This window comes from Rhinopithecus roxellana, chromosome 10 (assembly GCF_007565055.1).
Source record: "Rhinopithecus roxellana isolate Shanxi Qingling chromosome 10, ASM756505v1, whole genome shotgun sequence".
Classification (NCBI taxonomy): Eukaryota; Metazoa; Chordata; class Mammalia; order Primates; family Cercopithecidae; genus Rhinopithecus; species Rhinopithecus roxellana.
Genome location: NC_044558.1, coordinates 72,688,917 through 72,715,617, shown reverse-complemented (window position 1 = coordinate 72,715,617; position 26,701 = coordinate 72,688,917). Strand labels below are relative to the sequence as shown.

Genomic DNA, 26,701 nt, shown 5'->3' with positions numbered 1-26,701 from the left:
GAAGTACATTTAAGTCAAAATAAATGTAGTTTCACCAGGTGTGTGAAGTGATTCTTTCACTCTAGTGACAAATGACTTATGGATGGTTAGTGCTGCCATCCATGCAGGCTTGGCTTTGATTTGTATACACTCATGAATTGTCTCCATGGAGAAAATGTGCAGAGGTAGCATTTCACTTTTATGTGTTTCATCAAACAGCGTCCAAGTGACGGAGGGGAAGGTATGAAAGTTGTTAGGGAAAACATTCTCTATTACCAGGAGGTTGTTTCTTCAGAAGTCAGAGGCTTATGTGTCCTGTGAAGGGAATGTTTAATTAAACCTGTGCTGCAGAATTCCTTTCAGATAATCAGAGTCTTTATAAAGCCACCTTTGCCTCCTACAAACAAAATTGTCTACAGGTAGCTGCTTATAAGTTATTTTGACATAGAATTAAGGGAACTTTGATTCTAAAATGTATGTTTCTGTGTTTTAATATAAACTATGTAGTATCTGAGACATTCTCAGCCAAGAAATACAACTTCACACTTGGGACTGGTGTGAGGTGGTTTGCGGGATCCAGAAAAATCTCAGTTTGGTCTCTTACAGTGCCTGAAGGCTTTCTCCCAAGGGTTTAGTCCCTTGCATTAAGGCTTTGTATTTGCAGCCTTTATTAATACGCACCAAAGCCTGATTGGGTCACATTTTAAGTCATTGTTAATGATGATTCCTTTGAGAGATATTTATGTATTAATTATTTTTATGTCTCAAGACTTAACTGTGAGAGAACGGAAAATCACACTGAATGCCAGGTTTTGTTAGGGGACAAGCAAAATGGCAAATCTATAATACTCAGACCTCCAGGACTCCAAGCAGCTGAAAGGAAATAGGAGGGTGTTGAGTGTCTTACCAAGGGGAATATTGGAAACAAAGACCGTGGAGATAACCTTGAGACCTGTTTCACAGTTTTGGTTTGGTCCAACGCAAGGAAAATATTGAAAAGTTACTTTGACCTGAGGACCTTAGTCTCCTTTCCTCTGAGATTCTTGGGTTAGTGCTTTGGTTTCTGGTGTTGAAGGATTATAGGCAGATTCTGCCCTTTTTGTTTTAATACATTCACTCAATTTTATTGCAAGACAGTTGGATATGCGCCTTCTAAGCAAACACCAAAGTGAAGGTACACCATTGAGAATGTGGAGAAAACATTCAACAAAGAATGTTCCCCCCTGAAAATGTCTTCTCACAATACTGAGAGTTGCTTCCATGCTTTGTTAGGGCATTGGAAGTCAGTGGATGTGAGCTTTGACTACAGCTCCTCATTTGTGTTGATTTAAAGGCCCTAATCTCAGCTCCTTATGGAGTGTGTAGGTTTCCTTATTGGCCTCTTAGGAATCACTAAGAGACACTCCTCGACTGTATACCTTGTTGCTGTAATTGAAGCTGTTTTGTTGCTATAATTCCTTCCTAATGTTGCAGTTTTAGTCAAGTATTGTTTCCCTCTGGAGGCATTAATTATTACCAGTTTTAAAAAGACCTTTGCTTGGTGTGTACATTTTTGCTTCTGGTGCTAAATCATTTCACTAGCCTACGTCTTCATTTTTCCTAGCCTACGTCTAGGTAAAAGGATGTTTCACCTTTTCTCTTTACTGTTCAACCTACACTATAACCTTTTTAAGCACTATAAAATAGAGTATCTTTGTCCACCAGACAGAAAGTCAGCATTCTTCTTAGTTTCATGCATTTCACTAATTTGCAGTACTTATCTCAGAATGGAGGATTTAACTTTAGTTTTATTTGCTATTATCTGTGAAATTATTGGTCACTGGAGTTTATGAGAGCAATCACCTTGCTAAGGATTTACTCATGGTGTATGGCGCATCATTTTTATACAGGTTATTATCCACTGTCAAGGACTTCATTGAACTACAAAATTGAAAGGGAGGATATTTACTCAAATGTAACAGAGTGTTCTGGGAAGTATTCTCCTGTTTGAAGTTAAGTAGGTTTTCCTTCATTTTGTACTGGTAACTATTTCAGATTTTAGACAATTAAGTGAGTACTCTATGTCTTTGTACATTTGGGCTGTTATAATAAAATACCATGAACAAGGTAGCTTCTAAACAGCAGAAACAAATTTATTACAGTTCTAGAGGTTAGGAAGTCGAAGGTCAAGGAACCAGCAGTTTTAGGGTCTGGTGAGGGCCTGTTCCTCATAGAGGGCATCTTTTCACTGTGTGTGTCCTGACATGGTGGAAGAGGCAAGATAGCTCTCTGGGGCCTCTTTATAAGGTCACTAATCCCTTTCATGAGAGCTCAGCAGCCCTTACAACCTAATCACCTACAAAAGGCCCCACCTTCTTGGTAGGTAAAATATGTTGAAACTCTAACACAAATTGTAGGAAACACAAACATTTAGACCTTAGCACTCTATTCTTATCAACTTTCATAACCTTTACACACACACATACACACACACACATACATCTACTTCCGATCAAAGAGGAAAGACTACCTACTTATGGTTTTACAAAAATCTGTGTGCACCAGGAAAGATTTTTGAAATAAAATTAGTCACCCTTCAGCTAGTTTTACTGAGTGCCCACACTGAAATATCCTGTTCTAGGTACTGGAGAAAGAGCATTAAGCAAATGCAGACATATTCAGAGCTCCCACAGAGCCTGAGTGCTAGAAATTGATCCAGACTTCACTTCTAATTTAAACAGACATTGTTCTTCTTCATCCGATTATTTACTAATGGGTCTTATATTCTCCATTCAATAGGAATAAATTCTCCATAATTAGTGTGCTAATTTGTGTTTTAATCCTTAGAAATATGTAATTTATCCTGAAGTCATCTGCTTCTGAAAGTAGTACAAGTCCACTTCATCATATAAAACTGAAATACACTGAAATTTATTATTATTTTACTGAACATAAATCAGGAAATAAATTCAATATACGTTACCTGAGGACTGACATTTCAAGCCCTTAGCCATGTGTTTCAGTAAATGTATTTTCTTGTTCATTTACTGCTTCATTTTGAATCATTGCCTCTGCCCCAAGTGGCTTTTGATGTCTCTCCCTTCAGCCTGGATGAACCCATTTCTTTCCAAGAATGACAGTTTCTACAAAATAATAGAAAACCTTGGTCAAACCTGTACAAAACACTTGCTTATTATCATATTATATAGAACTCCAGAGCAGGATTGATGGAAACAGCTTGGTATAGTCTTTTTTATTATTATTATTTGAACTTATTTTGTTCTCTTATAATACAAATAAAAACATGTAATAGTAACTCTCCATATTTTTATGAACATTTTGCCACCAACTTTGAGATTCTCAAATATTTTATTGATTCCAGTGTATTGATGTATGCATGTATTTGATGTATACATTATTGCGTAATTTTTAAGGAGTTTTACATTGACAGCTTGATGCAAACAGCTGTGTATCTCCAACATTACAAAAAAAATATAAAACACTGGCTTAACTTCATAGAAATCCATGCTGAAAGAACATTTGAATAATACTGGTAAAAACAAAAAGTTAATTTCCAATGTTGGGCAATAATTATTAATACTTGCCAGAGTGACCCAAAGAATATCAGTGAGTTCTCCATTCTGCTGCAGATTTTCTCTCTGACATAAATGTCATCTGTGTGTGTTGTTCTCTCAGGAGGTCGAGTTGTGTCGTGTTAGCAGTCAAGAGAAGCTGGGCCTGACAGTCTGTTACCGAACAAATGATGAAGAAGACACCGGCATTTATGTCAGCGAGGTAAGAAATGCCATGGAGGGGAAATTAGAGGAGAAGACTAGGAGGAACAGAGCGAAATGTTGAGAAAACCCTTCACACTGAGAAAACCCTTCCTTAAGAGGCTTGAATGTGAAGAACTGGCCATGTTCCAAAACTTGTCACTTTCAATTAGGAAAGTAAATTATGCTACCCAAGTAATGTAATTATTATCAGCTTGTTTAATGTGAATACTTTCACCCCAGAATCCCAGCAAGGAAAAGTGCAAAAGTGGTAACATTTTTGAATTCCAAATTTGAATAAATTCCCATAAGAATGCAGCAAGTCCATCAGAGTTTTTGATCCTCAAACATCTGTCCTTCCATTCTACTGTGTCTTTTATGAGTTCTATTAACAGTAGCATTGGCTAATTGTTTTAAATTACTACTCACAATAATCACATCTTTTACTCTGCTGATGGCATAGATACATTTGAATACCCAGTGAGTGCATCTATTAGTTTGTTTTATTCAACTCCACAATGAGATTCTACACTTGATCTTAGCCAAAGGCCAAGAAGCAATACACAAGAGAGAGTCTAAAATGCGAGCTACTATTAGTGTTAATCCCTTTTAAAGACTGTGAAGCGGCCGGGCGCGGTGGCTCAAGCCTGTAATCCCAGCACTTTGGGAGGCCGAGACGGGCGGATCACGAGATCAGGAGATCGAGACCATCCTGGCTAACACGGTGAAACCCCGTCTCTACTAAAAACTACAAAAAAACTAGCCGGGCGACGTGGCGGCGCCTGTAGTCCCAGCTACTGGGGGAGGCTGAGACAGGAGAATGGCCTGAACCCGGGAGGCGGAGCTTGCAGTGAGCTGAGATCCGGCCACAGCACTCCAGCCTGGGTGACAGAGCGAGACTCCGTCTCAAAAAAAAAAAAAAAAAAAAAAAAGACTGTGAAGCAAATTTTACTACAATAGATGATTTTTAAAAACTCACAAAAAGCGTTAAGGCCGGTCACAGTGGCTTATGCCTATAAACCCTACACTTTGAGAAGCCGAGACAGGAAGATTGCCTATGGCCAGGAGTTTGACCCTGTCTCTACAAAAAAAAAAAAAAAAAAAAAAATTAATTAGTCAGTCATGGTGGCATATGCCTGTAGTCCTAACTACTCAGGAGGCTTTGGCAATAGGATTGCTTGAGCACAGTTGTTCAATGTTACGGTGAGCTAGGATTGTGCCACTGCACTCCAGTCTGAGTGACAGAATGAGACCATGTCTCTAAATATAAATAAATTAAAATTAAATATACTTATGATAAAAAAGTACATACTTATATGTGCAAAACATACGTTTATATATTTTATATATAAATGCAGAAGTTAGACAAACTAGATACTAATTGCTACTCTATGCTGTTCCAAGTTTTCTTGGCCATAATCATGAAAACATTACCTAATATACTAAGCTTCAGCCTTCTCAACTAGAAAGTGAGTATAACAATGCTTATCTTATTGCTTTGATAGACTTGCTTAGAGTATGGAAGAGATAAAGTAATTAATGCATTTAGAAAACAGTACAACTCTGTAAGTATAAAATATTACCCTTTATCCCTTTACCAAAAAATTTACTAACTGGCTTCTGCGACAGAAAAATCTCCAGATAATATTCAACTTATGTAGTTCTTTTAAGTATGCAATTAGGATAATTCCTCTGATTAGGTTAAGGAAGTATAAGGAAACACCTGTGGAATTGTCTTTTGTAATATGTACAGAGGTAGGAAGGTAGAAGTTTAATATTAGTTTGATTACAGTTCTAAAGATGAGGCTTTAGACTGTGAGTGGCTTTTAAATGGGATACAGTTCATGAATCACCCCTCACTTCCTTCTAGTAAGTCTCTATTTACTATTTAAATATGTCAGTATTGGAACTGCACTTTTCAGGGAAGAGAAAGAAGCCACAGGATCTGAACATATGTACTTGGAAGAAATGTTTTCCTTTTACCTCTTACATGTAATTATAGTGTCATTTATTCTTGATTGATGATTTAAGACTCAATTATTTGTTGGCACCCCAATAAGAAAGTAATATCTAACATATGGATAGAATGCATCAACCTTATGCCACACTTGAAACAGTTTGCTTTAAAAATAAAGCTTTGGGCCGGGCGCGGTGGCTCAAGCCTGTAATCCCAGCACTTTGGGAGGCCGAGACGGGTGGATCACGAGGTCAGGAGATCGAGACCATCCTGGCTAACGCAGTGAAACCCCGTCTCTACTAAAAAATACAAAAAACAAACTAGCCGGGCGAGGTGGCGGGCGCCTGTAGTCCCAGCTACTTGGGAGGCCGAGGCAGGAGAATGGCGTGAACCCGGGAGGCGGAGCTTGCAGTGAGCTGAGATCCGGCCACTGCACTCCAGCCTGGGTGACAGAGCGAGACTCCGTCTCAAAAAAAAAAAAATAAAAAAAAAAATAAATAAATAAAGCTTTGGTACGACAAGCCTAAACAAAGTTTGAAGCCATCACATGAAATCTGATAGATGAAATTACCCCCAGTAAACTGTAAGTCATCACTCAAATTTAGCCCATTAAAATGCTAATTACCTCCTAATGGAGCCTTAAATATCTATACATTCTAAAATAGTATGTAGTAAATATACTTTAGCCCACATGTAAAGTGGTACTAATTAAATGCATAGATCAAATGTGTGTATGTGTGTGTGTGTGTGTGTTTCTTGAGCAATATAGATTGTAAATTTCTTTATAAATTAATATGCCCATGAGACATAATTATCTTTAATAAGTATGGACTTGGGCCAGGTGCGGTGGCTCACACCTGTAATCCCAGCACTTTGGGAGGCGGAGGCGGGTGGATCACGAGGTCAGGAGATTGAGACCATCCTGGCTAACACGGTGAAACCACGCCTTTACTAAAAATACAAAAAATTAGCCAGTCGTGGTGGCAGGTGCCTGTAGTCCCAGCTACTTGGGAAGCTGAGGCAGGAGAATGGCGTGAACCTGGGAGGCGGAGGTTGCAGTGAGCCGAGATAGCGCCACTGCACTCCAGCCTGGGGGTCAGAGGGAGATTCTGTCTCAAAAAACAAACAAAAAAAAAAGGATGAACTTACTCTATAGCTATCACCTTTACCAAGACAGGTAAAGCAGGATTTAAAATGATCTCATAGAAAGTAAATTTCCTGGGTCTGGAGAGTCCTGGTATTACCATCATCTCACGTCAACTGAAGAGCATGTGTGACAGTTGGGATACAGAAATGAATGAAGGAATGTGGAAAAAAAAAAAAAGAATGAAGGGGAAAAGGAAGGAAGAAATAGAGGAAGAGGAAGGTGGGAAACTGGTCTTCAGATTAAGTTCTGCTCTAGTCCTCACAATTTTATTCTTGTTCATTCTAAAATAGCTCATTTGCATTTTTAGAATCAGTGAGTTTTGATGGAGAGAAATATGGCATGCACTGTCATGAATCAACACAGAATTTTGCAACAGTTTTTTCAAAATATATTTTAAAAGCATATTTTTAAGTTCTTGAGGGAATGTTTCATATTCAGTTGAAGATGTATGTCCTCTTTATTACAGGTTGACCCAAATAGCATTGCTGCCAAAGACGGCCGGATTCGAGAAGGGGATCGGATTTTGCAAGTAGGTGCTGTGGTAATTTCCTTTAGTTTCCCACGGTCTGTCCAAAGTTACTATTTTATTTTGTTTCTCTCTCTCTCTCTCTTTTTTTTTTTTTTTTTTTTTTTTTTTTTTTTTTTTGGTGACAGAGTCTCGCTCTGTCCCCCAGGCTGCAGTACAGTGGCACAATCACCCGCCTCCTGGGTTCACGCCATTCTCCTGCCTCAGCCTTCCAAGTAGCTGGAACTACAGGTGCCCGCCACCAGACCCGGCTAATTTTTTATATTTTTAGTAGAGACGTGGTTTCACCATGTCAGCCAGGATGGTCTCGATCTCCTGATCTCGTGATCCACCCACCTCGGCCTCCCAAAGTGCTGGGATTATAGGCGTGAGCCACCGCGCCCAGCTTATTTTGTTTCTTGTAAACCGTTGAGAAAAAAATTTGTCTTTGCTTTTGGATATTAACATCTACGAAAGCAAAAAAAAAAAAAAAAAATTGCTATCATTTAAAACTTATTAAGGATGGTGTGATTTATTAAGAGTGATTAGCTAATAATTAGTGACTCAGATCCCATCTCTGGAGTCAAATTTGACTTCTCTTCCAGCTTGCTTGGCACATTGCGTAACCTCCTCTCATCCTAAGCTTTATTTCCTCATCTTAAAAAAAAATGGTAATAATAACCTATTATTGTTGTGAAGGTGAAATGAGATTATGCACGCAATATGCTTAACACAGTGCATAAGTACTTAATAAATATTAATGGCTATTATTACTAGCAGTGGCAGTTATTGCTGCCTTTTCCAGAATAAATTAAGTGAACATGGATCTAGATGTTCCTTTGCTATATGAAAGTCTAGAAGTTTGAAGAAGTTTCAGCTACAGTTATGTGTCACTTAATATGTTCTGAGAAATGTCATTAGATGTTTTTCCAGTTGTGCAAACATTGGAGAGTGTACTTACACGACCTAGATGGTACAGCTTACTACATACACACCTAGGCTGGCTGGCATAGCCTATTGCTCCTAGGTTACAAACCTGTACAGCATTTTACTGCACTAAATACTGTAGGTAATTGTGACACAATGATAAGTCTTTATGTATCTAAACCTAGAAAAGGTACAGTAAAAGCAAGGTATTATAATTTTATGGGTCCACTGACCTATCTGTGGTCCATTGTTGACTGAAAAGTTATTGTGTAGTGCACTACTGTATTTACTAATGAGTTGCTGGGAGATGAAGGAGAATGTGTTTTATTCCCCACTTGGATATGTGAAAACATAGAGACTGATTACATTTCAGCTTTACGCGAGAGATAGTAAGCAGACTGTAGGAGGGATGTGAGGCTGGAAAGAGAGTTTTAGGCCAAATCAGGAATAGCTGAAAGCCAGTTTCTATCCTAAATCTGCCTTCACCTGCTTGCTCTCTTCTTTCTGAGTCCTCTCCCATAAATAATGGCTGCAGGGGCCAGGCCCGGTCGCTCATGCCTGTAATCCCAGCACTTTGGGAGGCCAAGGCAGGCAGATCACCTGAGGTTAAGAGTTTGAGATCAGCCTGACCAACATGGTGAAACTCCGTCTCTATTAAAAGATACAAAAACTAGCCAGGCATGGTGGCAGGCACCTGTAATCCAACCTACTCAGGAGACTGAGGCAGGAGAATCGCTTGAACCCGGGAGACGGAGGTTGCAGTGAGCCAAGATGGCACCATTGTACTCCAGCCTGGATGACAGAGTGAGACACTGTCTCAAAAAAACAAGAATGGCTGCAGGGAGACACACAAGCTCCCCAGCTCCTGTAAACAGATCAACCCCAAGATAAGACCAGAGGTCCTTTGGGATGGAATTTCACTGCTGATCACAACTGTGAAACAGAGAAGAGGACTTGAATGATAAATCCAGGGAGCGATAAGTTGTTAAAACGTCACTGCCACAGTTCCAAAACTCCTATTTCTCCTTGTTGGATACAGACCCCTGGAGAGTGGTTTTTTTTTTTTTTTTGGATTCCACATTTTGGAATCTGAAAACCAGGGCTTCAAAAATAGACAAGCTGTTGTCCCAGCATTTGGAGCACGCCGTCTCTGTTTAGGAAGACAGCAGCATACACAGATGATTACAGTACAGCGTGACACTCGTGGTAACATTGCCTGCACTGCCTGGCACATGTCCTGCCCAGCCTTCTGCAGCTCTCTCCCTTGTTCAGGACAACACTCATGGAATCACACCACCTCCTCACTGCCTGTTCTTCCTCTAGCTAGATAGTGTAGAGCTCCTTTTTCACCATGGACCTGCTAAGGCTCCAAACGGGAAAGAATACAAAGTGTGAATTAATGATCGTTTGGGGTCCCACTAGTTATCAGAAAACCTCAAGTATATAATTTCTCCTTCCATGAGCTCCCTAAATAGTGATCTATGGTAAACAAAACAGAGCTATGTCTGTCATACATGGGGGAAGGAAAAGTGAACCAGGAAGCCAAGACATAGTCTTGTTGGCCACCACATTTCTGTCATCTTTAACACATGCACATGAATAAATCAATGAATGAAACCAGGGTATTCAGTGGAGAGAATGATAGGATAGATGAGTAACATCTGTTGGAAAGCTTTGCTTGTATAGCCTCCTCAAGAAATTTAAGGGACCATTTTCATGTATCATCCAGATAACAAAAGCTTCAAAAGTGTTTTACTATTTTTTAAATGTTGAAATAATTTTAAATGTATTGTTCACCTTGTTAACATCTCCAGTAAAATATACTGAAAATAATGTAATCTTTTGATGCTCAGAGCCATGGTACACCCAGCATTCATTCCACAATGCTATAATAGAGTAAAATCCTCAGTGATTGGAAAGTCTGGAAAATCTGTGCCCCAACATGAAATGACCTTGTCTGGATACATTTGCAGATGCATTAGGTCTATATTGTGTCATTTTTCTTACTCCTCCCTTGCTGTTGCCAGCTGGCAGTTCTTCCTCTTGCCATCTACTTCACATCCCGTACTTCCTACTGTACCTGGCTCCCTTCTTAGTTCCCAGCTAACCACTCTTCCATAGGCTAGATACACAAATACAGTTATTAAAATTTCATTCATTTGTTCTGTGGGTATAGTTGGATAGAAATAAAGTGCATGTGTTTCCATACATGCATACTGTATGCTATGACACTTCCAAATCCTTAGGGATATTGTGGGCAGATAAGTTTTTAGAGAAAATACCTACTAGATAATAAAGCATTCCTTAATGGTCTAGGTTCACTAAGGAAACAATAGCAGGATGTTAAAGTGCTGTTTTCTGCCTGATTACTTTATATTCTGTGACAAACATGTCACACTTAATACATGTCCCAGTAAAAAAACCTAGAATACAATTCTGTCTGCACACATAGGAAACAAAGAGTCTTAAGGGTGATTATGAAATTATATTAAAGTAAAACTCTGACAAAATTGTACCCAGAGACAAATAGCTCCCTTATGGTTGATGAGGAGATGATGGGATACCCTGTAATGAGTAGTTAATGACTCCTTTCCCAGAGAGATGAGAATGGGAAAAACAGAGGATTTGCCTCTTATCCTTAAAGTTTCTCGGATGGCTTTTATTTAAATGAATCCCTTTAGAGCAATTGTGATTTTAATTTTCTGTTCATTTGACCTAAGTAAAGTATGTCAATGGCCCTGCCCTCATTGTGTAGCCAAACTTTTCTTAATGTAGCATACCATGGGTCTGTAGGTGACCTCACCCAGTGACATCTCACTCACACACACACATACACACACACACATATGCACTCACACAAAGGGGATTGTTATACAGTAGGGATTGTGCAGAAAAGAAACCAGAAACCAACTTCCTGAGAATAGTTGTGGTTCTACTGTGTTTTTAGTCTGCAAGGAAAGTTCTTCTTTTTCTTTCCTTCACAGTTCTGTCTGCTGTGTCATTTCCAGGAACTTATATCAAATGTCTCCAGGAATTAATTTGAGGACATTCTCTCACACAATTTCAGTGCTGAATATGGCATTTCTGAGTCAGATAACAAGAGTAAAAGACCACATATGTGACCAGCTTTCCAAGGAGTTTCCAAAGAGGCAATGCTATATTCTCCTTTTCTCCTTGGGATGGTAAACCTGTAATATTCCATGTAAGCAGCCTAATCTCATGTTGGTCAAAAGCTCAATCATGTTCCTAAGGATGACTTCCTGACAAAACTTTACAAGAACTCAAACAGTGAAACAACAGGACTTCTAATGGGCTCTCTCTTCATTTCTGTTCTACACATAAACTGGTTGATATGGTTTGGCTATGTCCCCACCCAAATCTCATCTTGAATTGTAGTTCCCATAATCTCTGTGTGTCGTGGGAGGGACCCAGTGGTAGGTAATTGAATCATGGGGGCAGTTACTCCCATGCTGTTCTCATGATAGTGAGTGGGTTCTTGCAAGATCTGACGGTTTTATAAGGGACTTTTTTTCCCTTTGTTCGGCACTCATTCTCTCTCCTGCCACCCTGTGAAGAGGTGCCTTATTCCATGATTGTGAGTTTCCTGAGGCCTCCCCAGCCTTGCAGAACTGTGAACCAGTTAATCCTCTTTTCTTTATAAATTACCCAGTCTCAGGTATTTCCTTATTGCAGCGTGAGAACAAACTAATACCCTAGTTCTCTTATTCTTTTACTTTCTTCCCTTTGGATATTTCCCCCCTATTTCTGTTCTTTCCACATCTATGTCTCTATACTTTGATCACCTCCTTTGTCTCCATACTAAAATATAAACACATTTGAAATAAATATTTTCTTATTGCCTAAGATTCTTGAGTTTTCCTAAGAAATTCCATTGATGGTTCAATGTCAAGAATTTGAGTTGCCCACCTACCTCTGGTACAATAATAGAAAAAACCTAGATATTGGTATATGGGAGAGAAAAGCTATATTACATCTCATTTCTAAGCTTTTAGGACTTTACACACACACATACAAAACACACTCATACAAAGATACAGGAGATTGGGCCTACAGTGAGATTTTGAAAGATCTATCCATATAAGTACCACAGATCTCTTCTTAGCCAAGGCAATATCCATTCTGAAACTAACATTTACATATGGCCATGTACAGGAAATGAGACAGTTATGTTAACAAAACCTACCTGCTGTCTTTCCCTTGGTTCTCTTTCCCTCTGTTTTCCTAAAGTGGACGTCCTCCATTAAGCTATGTGACATAACTACTCATCTGTCTCCCTCTCTTATTGCTGGGTCCTCCACTTTCATGTCTGTCTGGTATTTTCCCGGTGCAGCAGGCTGCATTCCCACAAACAATCCTGTAACTATAAGCCATTATTTCAGGACCAAGACCAACCGAAGGTTGAAAACTCTATCTGATTCTGTTCCTCAATTCTTTTCATTCCTTGAGAGGTATCTTTGCTGAAACCCATGGCTACATTTCTTGCCCCAGTATCAGTTTGGGTATAAAACTAATGTCCTAAGTACGATAGCATCTATCAAGTGGTTGGCTAAAGTGTGGCACTTATTTTCTAAAAGAAATAATAAATTACATTTTAATGTCAGGTTTCTGTGGCAGTGATTTCATCCCAGGTACGATCCTGAAGGTAGAAGTGTTTCTGCAAGAAATGATCTGTTGCCCCAAAATAAGAACTAATTGTTGCCAGGACCAGAGAACATAGCTCGGGTCATAATGAGTTCTCAGGGGAGAGAGATGAATACCAACTATAAAGAAACTAAAAGACAAGCAACCACATTGTTTCCTGATGGTCCTCTAAGAGTTAGAAATACATATGAGGTACATATCTTTTAAAATAAAACCATGTTTACTACTATGCATTTAATTACTTTCCATAAATTTCACTCTATTTGCTTTACTTAGTACAAAAGAGACTTGTCTTTACTAAGGATTAAAATATAAATGATGATAATAATAACAACAATAACAATAACATCAACAGTAATATTTGCCAACATTGAAGACTTTCTATGTACCAGGTGCTTTTTAAGATTTTTACTTATATCGACTCATGTAATCCTTATAAAGACCCTCTGGGCAAGGCACTATTATTACATGCATTTTAAGTTAGCAAACATAATAGCAGCATTAGACTAACATGAATAAGTATTTAGATTAATGGTAAGTGAAATTCAGATGAAGAATGAGGAAATATATATATATATATATATATATATATATATATATATATATGTATGTATGTATATAGTCGAGTGGAGACCAGGAAAAAAAGAAGTGAGAAGTATATTTCAAACAGAAAAGATGAAGATAAGCTGTGTAAGATCACCCAATTCAATTCTCTCAGGATCAGATGTGCCTGTAGTGGAGAGGAGATGAATAAACAGGTTCATGTTTGACAGACAAATAGATGCATTGCAAATATATTACTAAGAATTACCATGAAACAGACATAAGCCCTCAAAGTGCAAATAGAGTAAATACTGCAAAGTCATTATTTTAAAACTACACTTGAGAGAGAGAGGGTAGGGGAGGTATAGTGGAATCCACCACTGCCAATTTATCTTTATTTGAGAAAAAAAGCCTTGGAGTTAGTACACACATACTTTTCCAGAGGTATTTATGACAAACCACGACATATCCTTCCCGGTCATTATTTCCCATTGTGGAATCATAGTTTCTATTTCCTAATTTAATGTATTTTATTTGTGAATTGCAAAAACAAATGGGGAATGCATGTGAAACTTACAACAACTGAATTTCCTTTCTGTGTATACAAGTGAGAAATGACAGTGATTAGAGTAAGAAAACACAACTTGTACCCATATATTTTTTTTTTACTATTATTGCCTGCTTTCTTTGCACTAAATACATATAAGAGTGTAGGAATAAGGATTATTTATTATGGTCCAAAGTTGAAATTCCTGGGCTTGTTTTCAGATAATTACATCTGTCCTCATGTATCAGCCAGCAACCCAGATACCTGTGAGGAGAAAAACCTCAATAGTTTACTCTATGCTTTTAAGCAGAAGTCCTTAGTGAAAGACATTAGATTAATTATTGAAAAAGGAATGGTCAGTGCTGCCACATGTTCCATCTGTTTAATTTATTCAAGTAATTAATACTATTTTAGACAGAATTACTTGACCTCTTTAGTTGGAAATTCTTTCCACATTATTTGATTACATATATGGATCAAAAATCTTATTGTCTCTGTGGAGTTAGTAATCAATAAAAGAAAATAATCATTAAATATCTGAAGGAAAATGTTTTGTCAATTAAGAGCTAAATATATTTGCATATGAAAATGTGGTTTAAAAAAAGAAACTTTACAAATCTTATTTACTCTTTCTTTAGAACTTAGAAAAAGTAAGAAGATATATTTCTAATGCCACTGGAATCTTTTCCATGAAATCTAAAGTTTACTCAAGCTTGGTTTCTTTCACTCATCATTACTTTAAAAATTCAATTTTACTCTATGTTAATTTTTTTAAAAAATTTAAAAGTTATTTAAAAGATGGGTCTGAAGATATTTCATTAGTTTTATGCTTTAGGAAATGGATAAATATTAGAAGGGAAGTAGAGTATTGATGAGAATGTTACTTTACTTTGATCAGTTAAACACTGAGATTTATCCTGACGATGATATTTGGGCAACTGAGTCAGACCCACACACAAATATGAAATGATTAAATAAAAATGCAATCAGCAGTGGCCTGGGAGCATTGCCTGGTGAGAGATAATACTGCAGCTCTCTAATTGGCTGGCAGCGAGCGAGCAGGATGACGGATTTCAGTTGTGGTATTGCCAGTCCTTCTTCCCCCAGCACTATTATCTCAGAGTGACACTTCCATTACTCTGAGAGAAGAAAGATGAACGTCACCTGTCAGGAGCTGGTTAATTGTGTTGCTAGATGTATGTTGCCAGGGCGCAGGTTGGACATTTATGAACATAACTGCTTCCTCTGATGTCCGCCATCCTTCAGGGATCGATATGGCTCTTACAGTAAGCGCGTAATTGAGTGAAGGCACTTTGTGCTGAGGGGCTGAAGATGAGCCCATTGTGTGAGCTTCATTGTCCATACATTTACCATAAATGAGCTGATATTTGCCATTTATTGTGTGCAGCATTGTGGAAATGGAAACTAATGTGCCACTCTCATTTGTTTTCTAGATAAATGGGGAAGATGTCCAGAATCGAGAAGAAGCCGTGGCCTTGCTGTCTAACGATGAGTGTAAGAGAATCGTGCTGCTTGTTGCAAGGCCAGAGATTCAGGTCAGAACAGAGATCAGAAGTCTTGAGACTGAACTTTATATTCATTGAATTCACTGAGTGTAAATTCGTGAATGAATTTATATTCATTATCTGCTATTCTCTATTAAATTATTATCATGGTTATCTCTCCCCACATAACCCACCAGATGGCCTATGTGGGAGCGAATTTTTAAAATACATATGAAAGCAATTAAGGTATACAAAATACAGTGAAGACTCATCTTTCCTAACTTATCAAAAATATTATACATTAAAGACTTCTTTATATTGCTGCATAGAATGGCAGCTAAATATCCCTTTTAAGAGGGGAAAAGCATACCAAATTGAATTGTGATTCTCTCCTTCAATTTTCCAGTTACTTAAATAAATACTCAAATGAAAAATGGCTGTATAGATCCTTTTAATTCTGTGTGAATCCTTGCTTTAGGTTTCCATCTGAAAATACTTAAATGGCATATGAAGGTCTCTTGGAAGAATCTCCATGAGAGAAACACTACCCTATCTAGTCATCAATTTAAATCTTTTTAGAATAACTTTATCAATTTGAATGTCTTGTATAGCATGATCTGGTTCCATGTATATTAAATGAATTTTTTCCAAGTTTAGTGTGACCAAAACAATTGTCCAGCCAAAAACAAACTGATAGCTTCTAAATAAATTTTTTAGATCTTTAAGGAAGAAGATGTCATGAAAGTAAAGGAAAGGTAATGGTGGAAGAAAAGTACTATTGAGGCTTCCTTTTATATCCTTTTTATCTCCTACCACAAGGCAGAAGGGACAATACATTGTCACCAGTCTATCCATCTGTCAGTAGTTTGAGTAAAGTTAGTCATATCGCCATTTGTCTCCTGGGTTATTGATCTGATATTTTTCAGACTCAGTAACTACATACTATCTATAAATTACATTGAGTAAGTGTATTTCAGTGTCAGACTGAATCCCGACTGGAATATAGTGGTTATAAAGGATCACCCTTTCCGCATATATTTCCTTTATGCCCTTGCCCATTCTAAATGGTTCCCATAAAGTCTGCTATAGCCTGGGGCAGAGTAAACTTACACACCTGAGGTCTTAGGAGTGGGGAAACAAGCCCACACAACCCCCACACTGCCTATATGGGAGTGAATTTTTAAATGCACATGAAATTATACCAATTATCTGGAAATTTCTCAACCCAGTTATCTCACTGCCCCCATTTTCTTCAAAAAAGAGCATAATAAAGGGGCTAAATGCATATTAGTGAAATTTATGATAAATTGAAGTTGCCATCTCTATTGTAGAGAAGATATTTTTATGTTATAATGTGGTTTCCCTGCCCTTTCCATGTAACTGCTAGAGAACCTCATTAATTTAGAACTAAGCATTTCCTTAAACTATGCCACATAGTGGCCATAATGAGCTGTAGAAATAATAGAAATTAATGACATAAGACCAGATCCTGTTAATCTTTGATGAAATACATACGCTGGGCAGAACCAGTGGAAAATTTGAATATCTGGCTACACTTCTGACCTTTTCCTCCAAAAGAGTCAATGCTGAAGGATGAAATTTCAAATGAGACTTCCCTTTCCACACTTGATGAAAGATGGTTGTCTGACTCCATAGGATGCTGTCCTGCCTGTCAAAATTACAATCTGCATTAGCCCCTTGATCCTGAAGAAACCTTCACGCCACTGGAAGGAAGCTAATTGCCTATAGAAAAAAAAAAAAAAACAGATTTCCAGGGAAATCAGGAAAAGAAATACATTTTAATACCATACTTTAAAAATGTAATTTAATCAGTGCATGCTATAAAGTGGCCAAAAAAAAACACTAAAAAAATCTTGTTTTTATATCACCCATATTTTTCCATTGAACTCATTGTATCTCTCTTTTTTTTTTTTTTTTTTTTTTTGGCATGTGTATTTTATTCAGGGAGAATGTGGAAGCTTTTTGTGTGCTTTTTCTAGCTTTTATTTTAAATTTTTAATGTTTCAAATACTCTCTAGATTCTTGGAAATGATCTACAGAGTTGCTAGGGGCAGTATTGTGCATCTGTGCAATATTTTAAAATAACTCATTTTCCTCATTTCCTGTCAACTCTCTTTCATTTTCTGCCCATTTTCTTCCAGAGACCATTAAAGATATTGCTTTTCTGTCCTATTTCCCACAGGACACTGGGGCGGAGAGGATTCTCATAAGAACTTGTAGCCATACTTTTGAGACAGTATAGGTTGTTCCTTTCTCTGAGATGCCACATGTGGCCCCCTTTGGTGCAGATAGATCCCCACTCTTAGTAATGGCAATCCCTCTTTTCCCTCATCTCAGCTCAAGGGAGATGTCTGTCTCTGCCATTACATTAGACTCAGACTATAGTGAATGCACAGCTAGGTAGAAAGGGGGAAATAGGAGAGAGGAAGGAAGTGAGTGAGAAGAATCTCCCTTTGCTAATTGGGCTGTGTGCACCTCCAGCCTGAAAGAAAGCCTTATCAAAACAGACATATAATGACTATGGCTGGCAACTCAGGAATCTACTGGATTACTCAATGAGAAAAGAGTTACGGGGAATCATTAATTTTGACCATTTTCTCTTTATTTTCCCCACCACTTCATTTAATACTCAAAAGACTCTGTTTCATCATTCACTATATCAGTGTCAGAAAATACTTTATTTTGACCTAAAGAAAAATTCCTTGATGTGTTTGAGAAAAGTAAGCACTCCCCATTTTAAGTAATTTTTTATGAGGTCTGGCATTTGTAGCTTTATGATACTTGAAAAAGATTAAAGAATGTAAAATTTGAACACTTATCAATTGGACCGAATTTACATTTTTAGTTGGCATAATTATCATAGCTCATCTGCATATCAAAGTCATAGGCATTTGATCAACTTATTCAGGCCACGTTAAGATAAATGAGGATGAACAAAAGTGCCAGCACTTTGGGCCCCAGTTAAATTTGAGGTCATTGAAGTTCTACATGGCCTTTAATAGATATTATAAAATCTATGATTTGCCTGCATATTAATAAAGATGATACATATACTACGCTAATGCCTCTTTTGGTGCAGCTTAATGTCCTTTCCAGTTTGTTTTTAAGTTGTAGAAGTTCAGTTGTGTTTAAAAGCTTATTTTGCCAGTTCACTGGTGGTGAAAATATCTCAAACTATTATCCATGTTTGCTCACTAGAATGCTGCTATTTCTTTGTACAGAGTGATGCAGAGTTTTGACAATAATCCAGTTAATTTAATCAGCATAGACAGCTAATTTATGTAATCCAGCTCCAAAAATCCACTTTGAGGCAAATTATCTGTACTGTCAACATTGATCATATTAGCCAGGTAACCACCAGTTTTCCACTTCACTTTGTATTGAAAAGCCGAAAGGATTTGTTCAGTTTAATTTGCGTTAAGAGTCCTACAAGAATACTTGTTTTCAGCACCCATAAACAAAACCCTGCATGCCCCACACCACTCCACCACCCTTAAATGTCACATCCACTGTGGTGCTTTTCCTATAAAATTGGGCCTGAAAACGAATTAAAATAGACATGGAGTGACATTGCTTTTCTTTCCTTTCCTTTTTTTTTTTTTTTTTTTTTTGAGAAGAATAACTTAGAATTTTCCTTCCTTTACAGACAAAATGAATGTTGTCTATAGATTCTTTTGTGGCAAGCAGCCATCTTGTTAATATGGGAGCCCACCTAAAAAGAAAAAAGCAGGATGAGGATAGCATGAGCGTATGCGGGGCACTTTGTATGCAGTCTCATTGGGGGTTGTTGTTAAAGAAAAAAGCCCAATTGTCTCATAGCCCTATTAGTAGCATGGCAGTCCTTTTAACACGGGACTGTTGGAGGTAATGAGCATGACAGCTGTGGATTATGCAGGATGCTTTTCATACATTTTGAAAGAAGGTAATGTTCTGTGCTGTGAGATTTACTTGGTTATGAGAGAAAATCTGTAGCCCTGTTTCAGGAAAGGATAAAAGGCATAAGAGTCCAATTTTTTTTTTTTATCACCTTTTCTTCTTTCTGAGAGGTGAACCATGGGAGGCTGGTATTCTGAAGAGAATCATTATGATAAAAGGAACTCATCGGGCACCGGCCATTTAAGTTTACTCTATTTTACCATGAGTTCTCACTAACATGATATAATGTACTAATGTATTCTTTTGCAGCTAGATGAAGGCTGGCTGGAAGATGAAAGGAATGAATTCTTAGAGGAGTTAAACTTGGAGATGTTGGAAGAAGAGCATAGTGAAGCAATGCAGCCCACTGCCAATGAGGTGGAGCAGGTAGGGCCAACAATTTGAACTACATGATTTGAGATGTTGCTTGTTCTTTTTTAACGTGTAACCATAAATGGAGACGAAAACAAAATCAAAGGGTTTAATCAAACATCTCTGTCATGGTAATTTTTTAGAGCAAATGATCATCTCAAATGAAGGAGAGGTTTTCCATTAAGAATATTTCCAGTTTGGGAAGCTTGGGGACCATTGTGAATACAGTACAGTAGTATTCAAATATTGACCCAGGCACTACTTCAAACTCACTGCAGAAATTTCAGAGTAAAAGATATGTGTTGCTTCTCAATATGCCAGCTGAAAACAAACTGAGGTAGCCTCCCCAACAAGTAATTTTTTTTTTACTTTAAAATATTAATGTATCTATTTGAATACTTGGGCTATCACTATAGGATGAAGATGACATGATGTAAACCATCAGTTTTATTTGCATACTTGATGGCGTGATTACACCTGTATATTCTGAATAATCATAGAGATTGTCCTTGGTCTTATGGCTGCTGTTGACACATTTCCCATAGCATAACTTGTGCAACATTTCTCATAGCATAGTTTGAGATTATTGACATCATTTTGCCTTGAAGTCACATATTCATTCAACTAAAAACTTTGAACTCCTAATATACTCCAAGCACCCTATTTGAAACTGAGAATACAAAGAAAAATGAGCAGAACTGCTGTCACTAATGGATTCATAATAAGTAAAAGATCACAGTGTGATTATTATATTATTTTTATTGTCGTTTTCCCATTTTACAAAAACAAGTTCAATATATTCTAGATTTTTTATGTTACACTCATGTCATTTATCTGCCTGATATAATTTTGTTTTCAGTTTACAGATTTGTTTAGTTATCTTCCTATTCTCAACATTATTATATGTATTGTGTATATATATATATATATATATATATATTTTTTTTTTTTTTTTTTTTTTTTTTTTTTAAGATGGAATCTTGCTCTGTCACTCAGGCTGTAGTGCGGTGGCACAATCTTGGCTCACTGGAAACTCCACCTTCCAGGTTCAATTGATTCTCCTGCCTCAGCCTCATGAGTAGCTGGGATTATAGGGACCACCATACCCAGCTAATTTTTGTATTTTTAATAGAGACGTGGTTTCACCATGTTGGTCAGACTGGTCTCAAACTCTGACCTCGTGATCCACCATCCTCGGCCTCCCAAAGGCTGGGATTACAGGCATGAGCCACTGCGCCCAGCCTTTTTTTTTTTCTTTTTAAAGATAGAGTCTCACTCTGTTGCCCAGGCTGGAGTGCAGTGACACAATCTCAGCTCACTGCAACCTCTGCCTCCTGGGCTCAAGCGATTCTCCATCCTTAGCCTCCTGAGTAGCTACAACTACAGGTGCATGCCATCATGCTCAGCTAATTTTTGTATTTTTAGTAGAGATGGGGTTTTACCAAATTGATCAGGCTGGTCTTGAACTCCTGACCTCAAGTGCTCCACCAACGTCAGCTTCTGAAAGTGCTGGGATTACAGGGGCCCGCCACCACACCCAGCTAATTTTTGTATTTTTAGTAGAGATGGGGTTTCACTATGTTGACCAGGCTGGTCTCGAACTCCTGACCTCAAGTGCTCCACCAGCATCGACCTCCCAAAGTGCTGGGATTACAGGAATGAGCCACTGCACCTGGCCTCAACATTAATTCTTAACACATCCTAAAAGATGATAATTTTTTTGAAAATCTTGACAGGCTTAGAAACATGCAGCACAAACATTCTATTACTTTACCACACTGAATAATGAAATATTCAGCTTGCTAACATCCCATAACAGAAATGTGTATGTGTGTGCACATGTCCACATATTAAATACATAATTAGATTGCACAGTATAGCATCAACATAGTCATATGTGATATACTCATTTGCTCATCATATGGAGTTTGGCCACTCCACAAACAGAAGTTCATGCTCACAAGTAATATCGCTACTGTGGTAACTGCCTTTCAATATAGGTAGGACAGATTAAAATTTTTATGTATAACTTCAACACTGGCCACAAATAAAGATATTTTTGGTGGCAGCTGCTGGTTACAAGCAAGAAAGTCCTTGCTCCAGGCCTTTTTTTTCTTAGATACAAAATGTGACCTGATACTGAATTGACAGGAGGATGTTGGAATAAGGCAAGCAGGGAGAAATCCTGTCCAGGAAAAGTGATATGGTGTCAAATGCTGCCTACTCATCAGAGGTAATACAAATGTTAGGTCTTGTGAAGTAACACTAGATGTCCCTGAGGTTAGATTCTCATTGTGTGGAAATTTTTCTTCACCATGAAACGAAAAAAAATGATGAGAAGTACAGAAACCTTTAAAAATCCTTTGCCCTTATAAACAATAATACTACGTTAGAAATGTCTAGGTAGAAACATTGCATGTCACTATAATAATTCCACAGGGAAATGATCAATGATAGGGTAACATTGCATTAGAAACTAGGAATTCTAGGTTTGAGAATGGAAAACTCTTTTTATTTTCACAGTTGTTCATAGACCAATAACAAAGAAAAGGGGAAATTCAATTGAAAAAATAAAATACATACCCATATGTGAACCTACTTTATGGAAAGTTTCATTTTACATAGTATTCTTGGTATTATGAATCCTGTTACATTGTGCAACATCTCCAATAGCGTAATTTGTCATGATTATTTCATCTGCCTGTGAAATAAGAAAAAAATTACTAGTCTTCTTGTATTTTTCAGCTCATGACAAGATATTAGAAAAATATAATTATAAATAACATGATATATAAATTCAAATGCCCAGTATCAATAACATCCTTTGATAGTTATATGGTATAGTACACAGACATTGCCATATTAAATACTATTGTCACCTTGTAAGTCACAGCCTAGGGATGCAGCAAGCTTTCCATTGTTAGTTACAGTTACTTATTATATTTTTTTTTAATCAGCAAGACATGTAAGGTAAATCTCAGTGTGTTTTCAACAAATGAAGGAACATATTTCAGGGAAAGATTGAGAGTCATAGAATAAACTGATACATGGTTGTGTTCTCGCCTCTTCAATTTATGTTACTTTTTTTCTGCCATTACTTTTGTGGAACAAAATAACAATTATCTAGAGATACCTTTTAGACTTCTTTTAGAATACCTTTTATCACCCGTTTCATCCTTATTTAGCACTAGCTGTTTGCTTGATTATATTTAATTATGTAATTACATCTGCTAGAGGGATGGAGCTAGCTCTATCTATCTATCTATCTGTCTACCTATCTATCTATCTATCTATCTATCTATCTAGTGAATAAACTTAGGCATGAGGCAGATATAATCTAGAAACTGCCTTATAGATTATCATGTGATGACTGATAGAGGTGAAAGTAACTTCACCATATTCCCAGAGAAAGAACTACACATGCATCTTATTAGGACAATTACAGTTAATCGTTTTACTTGAAAGCCAAAAATTACCAGTCTCTCTCCCTCTCTCTCTCTCTCTCTCTCACACACACACACACACACACACACTACATAAACATACATGGATACATATATACATATATGTGATATATATGTCAAAAATTATTTGATATTATGCCCATGTCTGGCAATCAGTGCTGTTCAAATTTTCATGGGACTGAATTTTTATTATTAATAGACTAAAACTTATCTTTGAAAAAAAATCCCTGGTTAAGAGTAGAAAAATCTTACACAACCCAAATGAGTCCTAAGACATTGTTGTTGCTTTTGAGAAACATGATTTAGAGTGCACTGAGGTCACAGCCCATGTATTCAAGAATATGGCATCCTGGACATATAAGAAATTCTGGCACTGGAAGATGAAGCTTTGCCTCTGTCATTAATAACACGAATCTGTCACTAATAACCTGAATCCATCTGGGATTGAGCATCCTCCCCTATAGACAGCAATGTCCTAGACTCCAGTACATAATGTTAACTTATTCCTAAATCTCTGTGATGTTTGGCTTACCCATTGTCAGCATATTACTAAGCCAGTGATATATTACTAAGCCACCTTCACCTCCCAAGTTTCCCAAGTAAGAGAAAACCTAAAGAATCACTTATTTGAATGTATCCTGTCTTATTTATATCCAAGTGAATATCATAGCCATATTCAAGCAGCTTTCGTTTTCTTCATTTCTTGTATAAAAAGCTGTCATGAGCTAATTTCCTTTATTTCTAAAATTGTGATGGACCTTAAAGTAGAGCAATTTTCTAGGAGATGCAACTTTGCCAAGAAACATTGGTTTTCAAGCAAGATTTTTAATAACCAATGTCTTCCAAAATAATTAATTTTCTTTGTTCTTTCATTTTCTTTGTTCACATCATTTTCTTAGCCAAAAAAGCAAGAAGAAGAAGAAGGCACAACAGACACTGCAACATCCTCATCCAACAACCATGAGAAGGACAGTGGAGTAGGACGTACAGATGAAAGCTTGCGAAATGATGAGAGCTCAGAGCAGGAGAATGCAGCTGAGGACCCCAATAGCACATCTTTGAAGAGCAAGAGAGACCTGGGGCAGAGCCAAGACACTCTAGGAAGTGTTGAACTTCAGTACAATGAGAGCCTTGTGTCTGGTGAATACATTGACTCAGACTGCGTTGGCAACCAAGATGAGGACTGTGAAAGATTCAGGCAGCTCTTGGAGCTCAAATGCAAGATTCGAAATCATGGAGAGTATGACCTGTATTACTCGAGCAGCACAATTGAATGCAATCAAGGGGAGCAAGAGGGAGTGGAGCATGAGCTACAGTTGCTTAATGAAGAGCTGAGAAACATTGAGCTTGAGTGTCAGAATATCATGCAAGCTCACAGGCTCCAGAAAGTGACAGACCAGTATGGAGACATCTGGACATTGCATGATGGAGGATTCCGGAATTACAACACCAGCATAGATATGCAAAGGGGAAAGCTGGACGACATCATGGAGCATCCAGAAAAGTCTGACAAGGACAGTTCTAGTGCTTACAACACAGCTGAGAGCTGCAGAAGTACTCCGCTCACCGTAGACCGTTCCCCTGACAGTTCCCTTCCAAGGATGATCAACCTCACCAATAAGAAAAACCTGAGAAGCACAATGGCAGCCACCCAGTCCTCTTCCGGACAGAGCAGTAAAGAGTCGACCTCCACCAAAGCCAAAACCACTGAGCAAGGCTGTAGCGCTGAAAGCAAGGAGATTTTGGAAGGCAGCAAGCTTCCTGATCAAGAGAAGGCAGACAGCGAACACATCCCATACCTCTCGCCTTACCACAGCTCCTCATATAGGTATGCAAACATCCCAGCACACGCCCGGCATTATCAAAGCTACATGCAGTTAATTCAACAGAAATCTGCCGTCGAGTATGCTCAGAGTCAGCTCAGCTTGGTGAGCATGTGCAAGGAGTCTCAGAAGTGTTCAGAGCCCAAGATGGAATGGAAGGTGAAAATTAGGAGCGACGGGACACGGTACATCACAAAGAGACCCGTGCGAGACCGCATCCTGAAGGAACGTGCCTTAAAGATCAAGGAGGAGCGGAGTGGCATGACCACAGACGACGACACCATGAGCGAGATGAAAATGGGGCGCTACTGGAGCAAAGAGGAGAGAAAGCAGCACCTGCTTAGGGCCAAAGAGCAGCGCCGCCGCCGTGAGTTCATGATGCGTAGCCGGTTAGAGTGTCTCAAGGAGAGCCCTCAGAGTGGCAGTGAGGGCAAGAAGGAGATCAATATCATTGAACTGAGTCACAAAAAGATGATGAAGAAGAGAAACAAGAAAATTTTGGACAACTGGATGACAATCCAAGAACTGATGACCCATGGGGCCAAGTCTCCAGATGGCACGAGAGTCCATAATGCCTTCTTGTCAGTGACCACTGTATGACCGAATGAATGGAATGCATGTGACTGATTTTCAGAGGATGCTACCAGTTTCGGTAGAGTATGATTGCCTCGTTCAATGTGGCGTTTTTATATATATTTTGTGACTCTTTATAGGTTAAATTTTTTGTAAGCAAAAAATACCTGGTAAATTTTCATTTGTTTTTCATATACTGGCAACTTCGTTTTGGCTGAGATCTTTCTTTTACTTGTGATATATTCATATTACTCGTTTATTAAAAAAATCAAAAACAAAAGGAAAGAAAACAAAAAAAAAACTTGCACAAAAATACTGAGGAGCCAATTAATTTCCTACTTCAATGTATCTAATGTAAGTGAAAATCTGGATTTATTTCTCTAGTTCACTTATTTTCTACTTTAATAACACCTTAATGCCAAAACATTTCTATGCTTGTTTCTTGGCATAATACGTTTGAAATCAAACCTGTTCGTAATAAATCATGTGCCACATCTTGTCTTACACATAAAAGCCACTGCTTTTTAACATCCCATTGTACATTTAACACATAAATGGTGCTAACATCTCATTGTACATTTAACACAAAAATGGCCATTGTCTTTGTCTCAGTAAAGTGTAGGTGGACAATCTTCCTGTGATATGTAGTGACATTGGTCATGTAGCTAGATAATTGTGGTAATTGTGACAATTAAAGAGAAATAAATTATTGATTATCCTTCAGAAAAGTTATCAAGGAGTGTTTTATTTTCATTGTCCACTGTGGTTAACAGTTATAAATTCGTTCTATGTGTATACTACTTAGAAGACTCCTAATTGTGGATTATAAAATGTGCACATTTTCTATCACTTGTTTCCAATAAAGTTGTATTGAAACATTCCCTATAGATCACTGTGTCACATATGCCTACCAGGATTAAATTCAATAATATATGTATGGCATGTAACAGGTGCTAATTCAACATTCAGTAGCCATTAGTTCACGTTCCCCTTGCCTGCCACCCACTTT

General features: G+C 37.8%; 1 protein-coding gene across 2 annotated transcripts in view; it reads left to right on the top strand.

The window, feature by feature from the left end:
- PDZRN4 (PDZ domain containing ring finger 4) overlaps positions 1-26,420 on the top strand; it is a 413,438-nt gene extending 387,018 nt beyond the window's left edge. For both annotated transcript variants that reach the window (XM_030939208.1, XM_030939209.1), the window contains 5 exons: positions 3,655-3,753; positions 7,302-7,364; positions 15,474-15,575; positions 19,731-19,847; positions 24,196-26,420. In XM_030939208.1, coding sequence (XP_030795068.1) covers positions 3,655-3,753; positions 7,302-7,364; positions 15,474-15,575; positions 19,731-19,847; positions 24,196-25,719 — 1,905 coding nt within the window. In that variant the 3' untranslated portion in view covers positions 25,720-26,420. The remainder of the gene's footprint in view (positions 1-3,654; positions 3,754-7,301; positions 7,365-15,473; positions 15,576-19,730; positions 19,848-24,195) is intronic.
- The last annotated feature ends 281 nt before the right edge of the window (positions 26,421-26,701 follow it).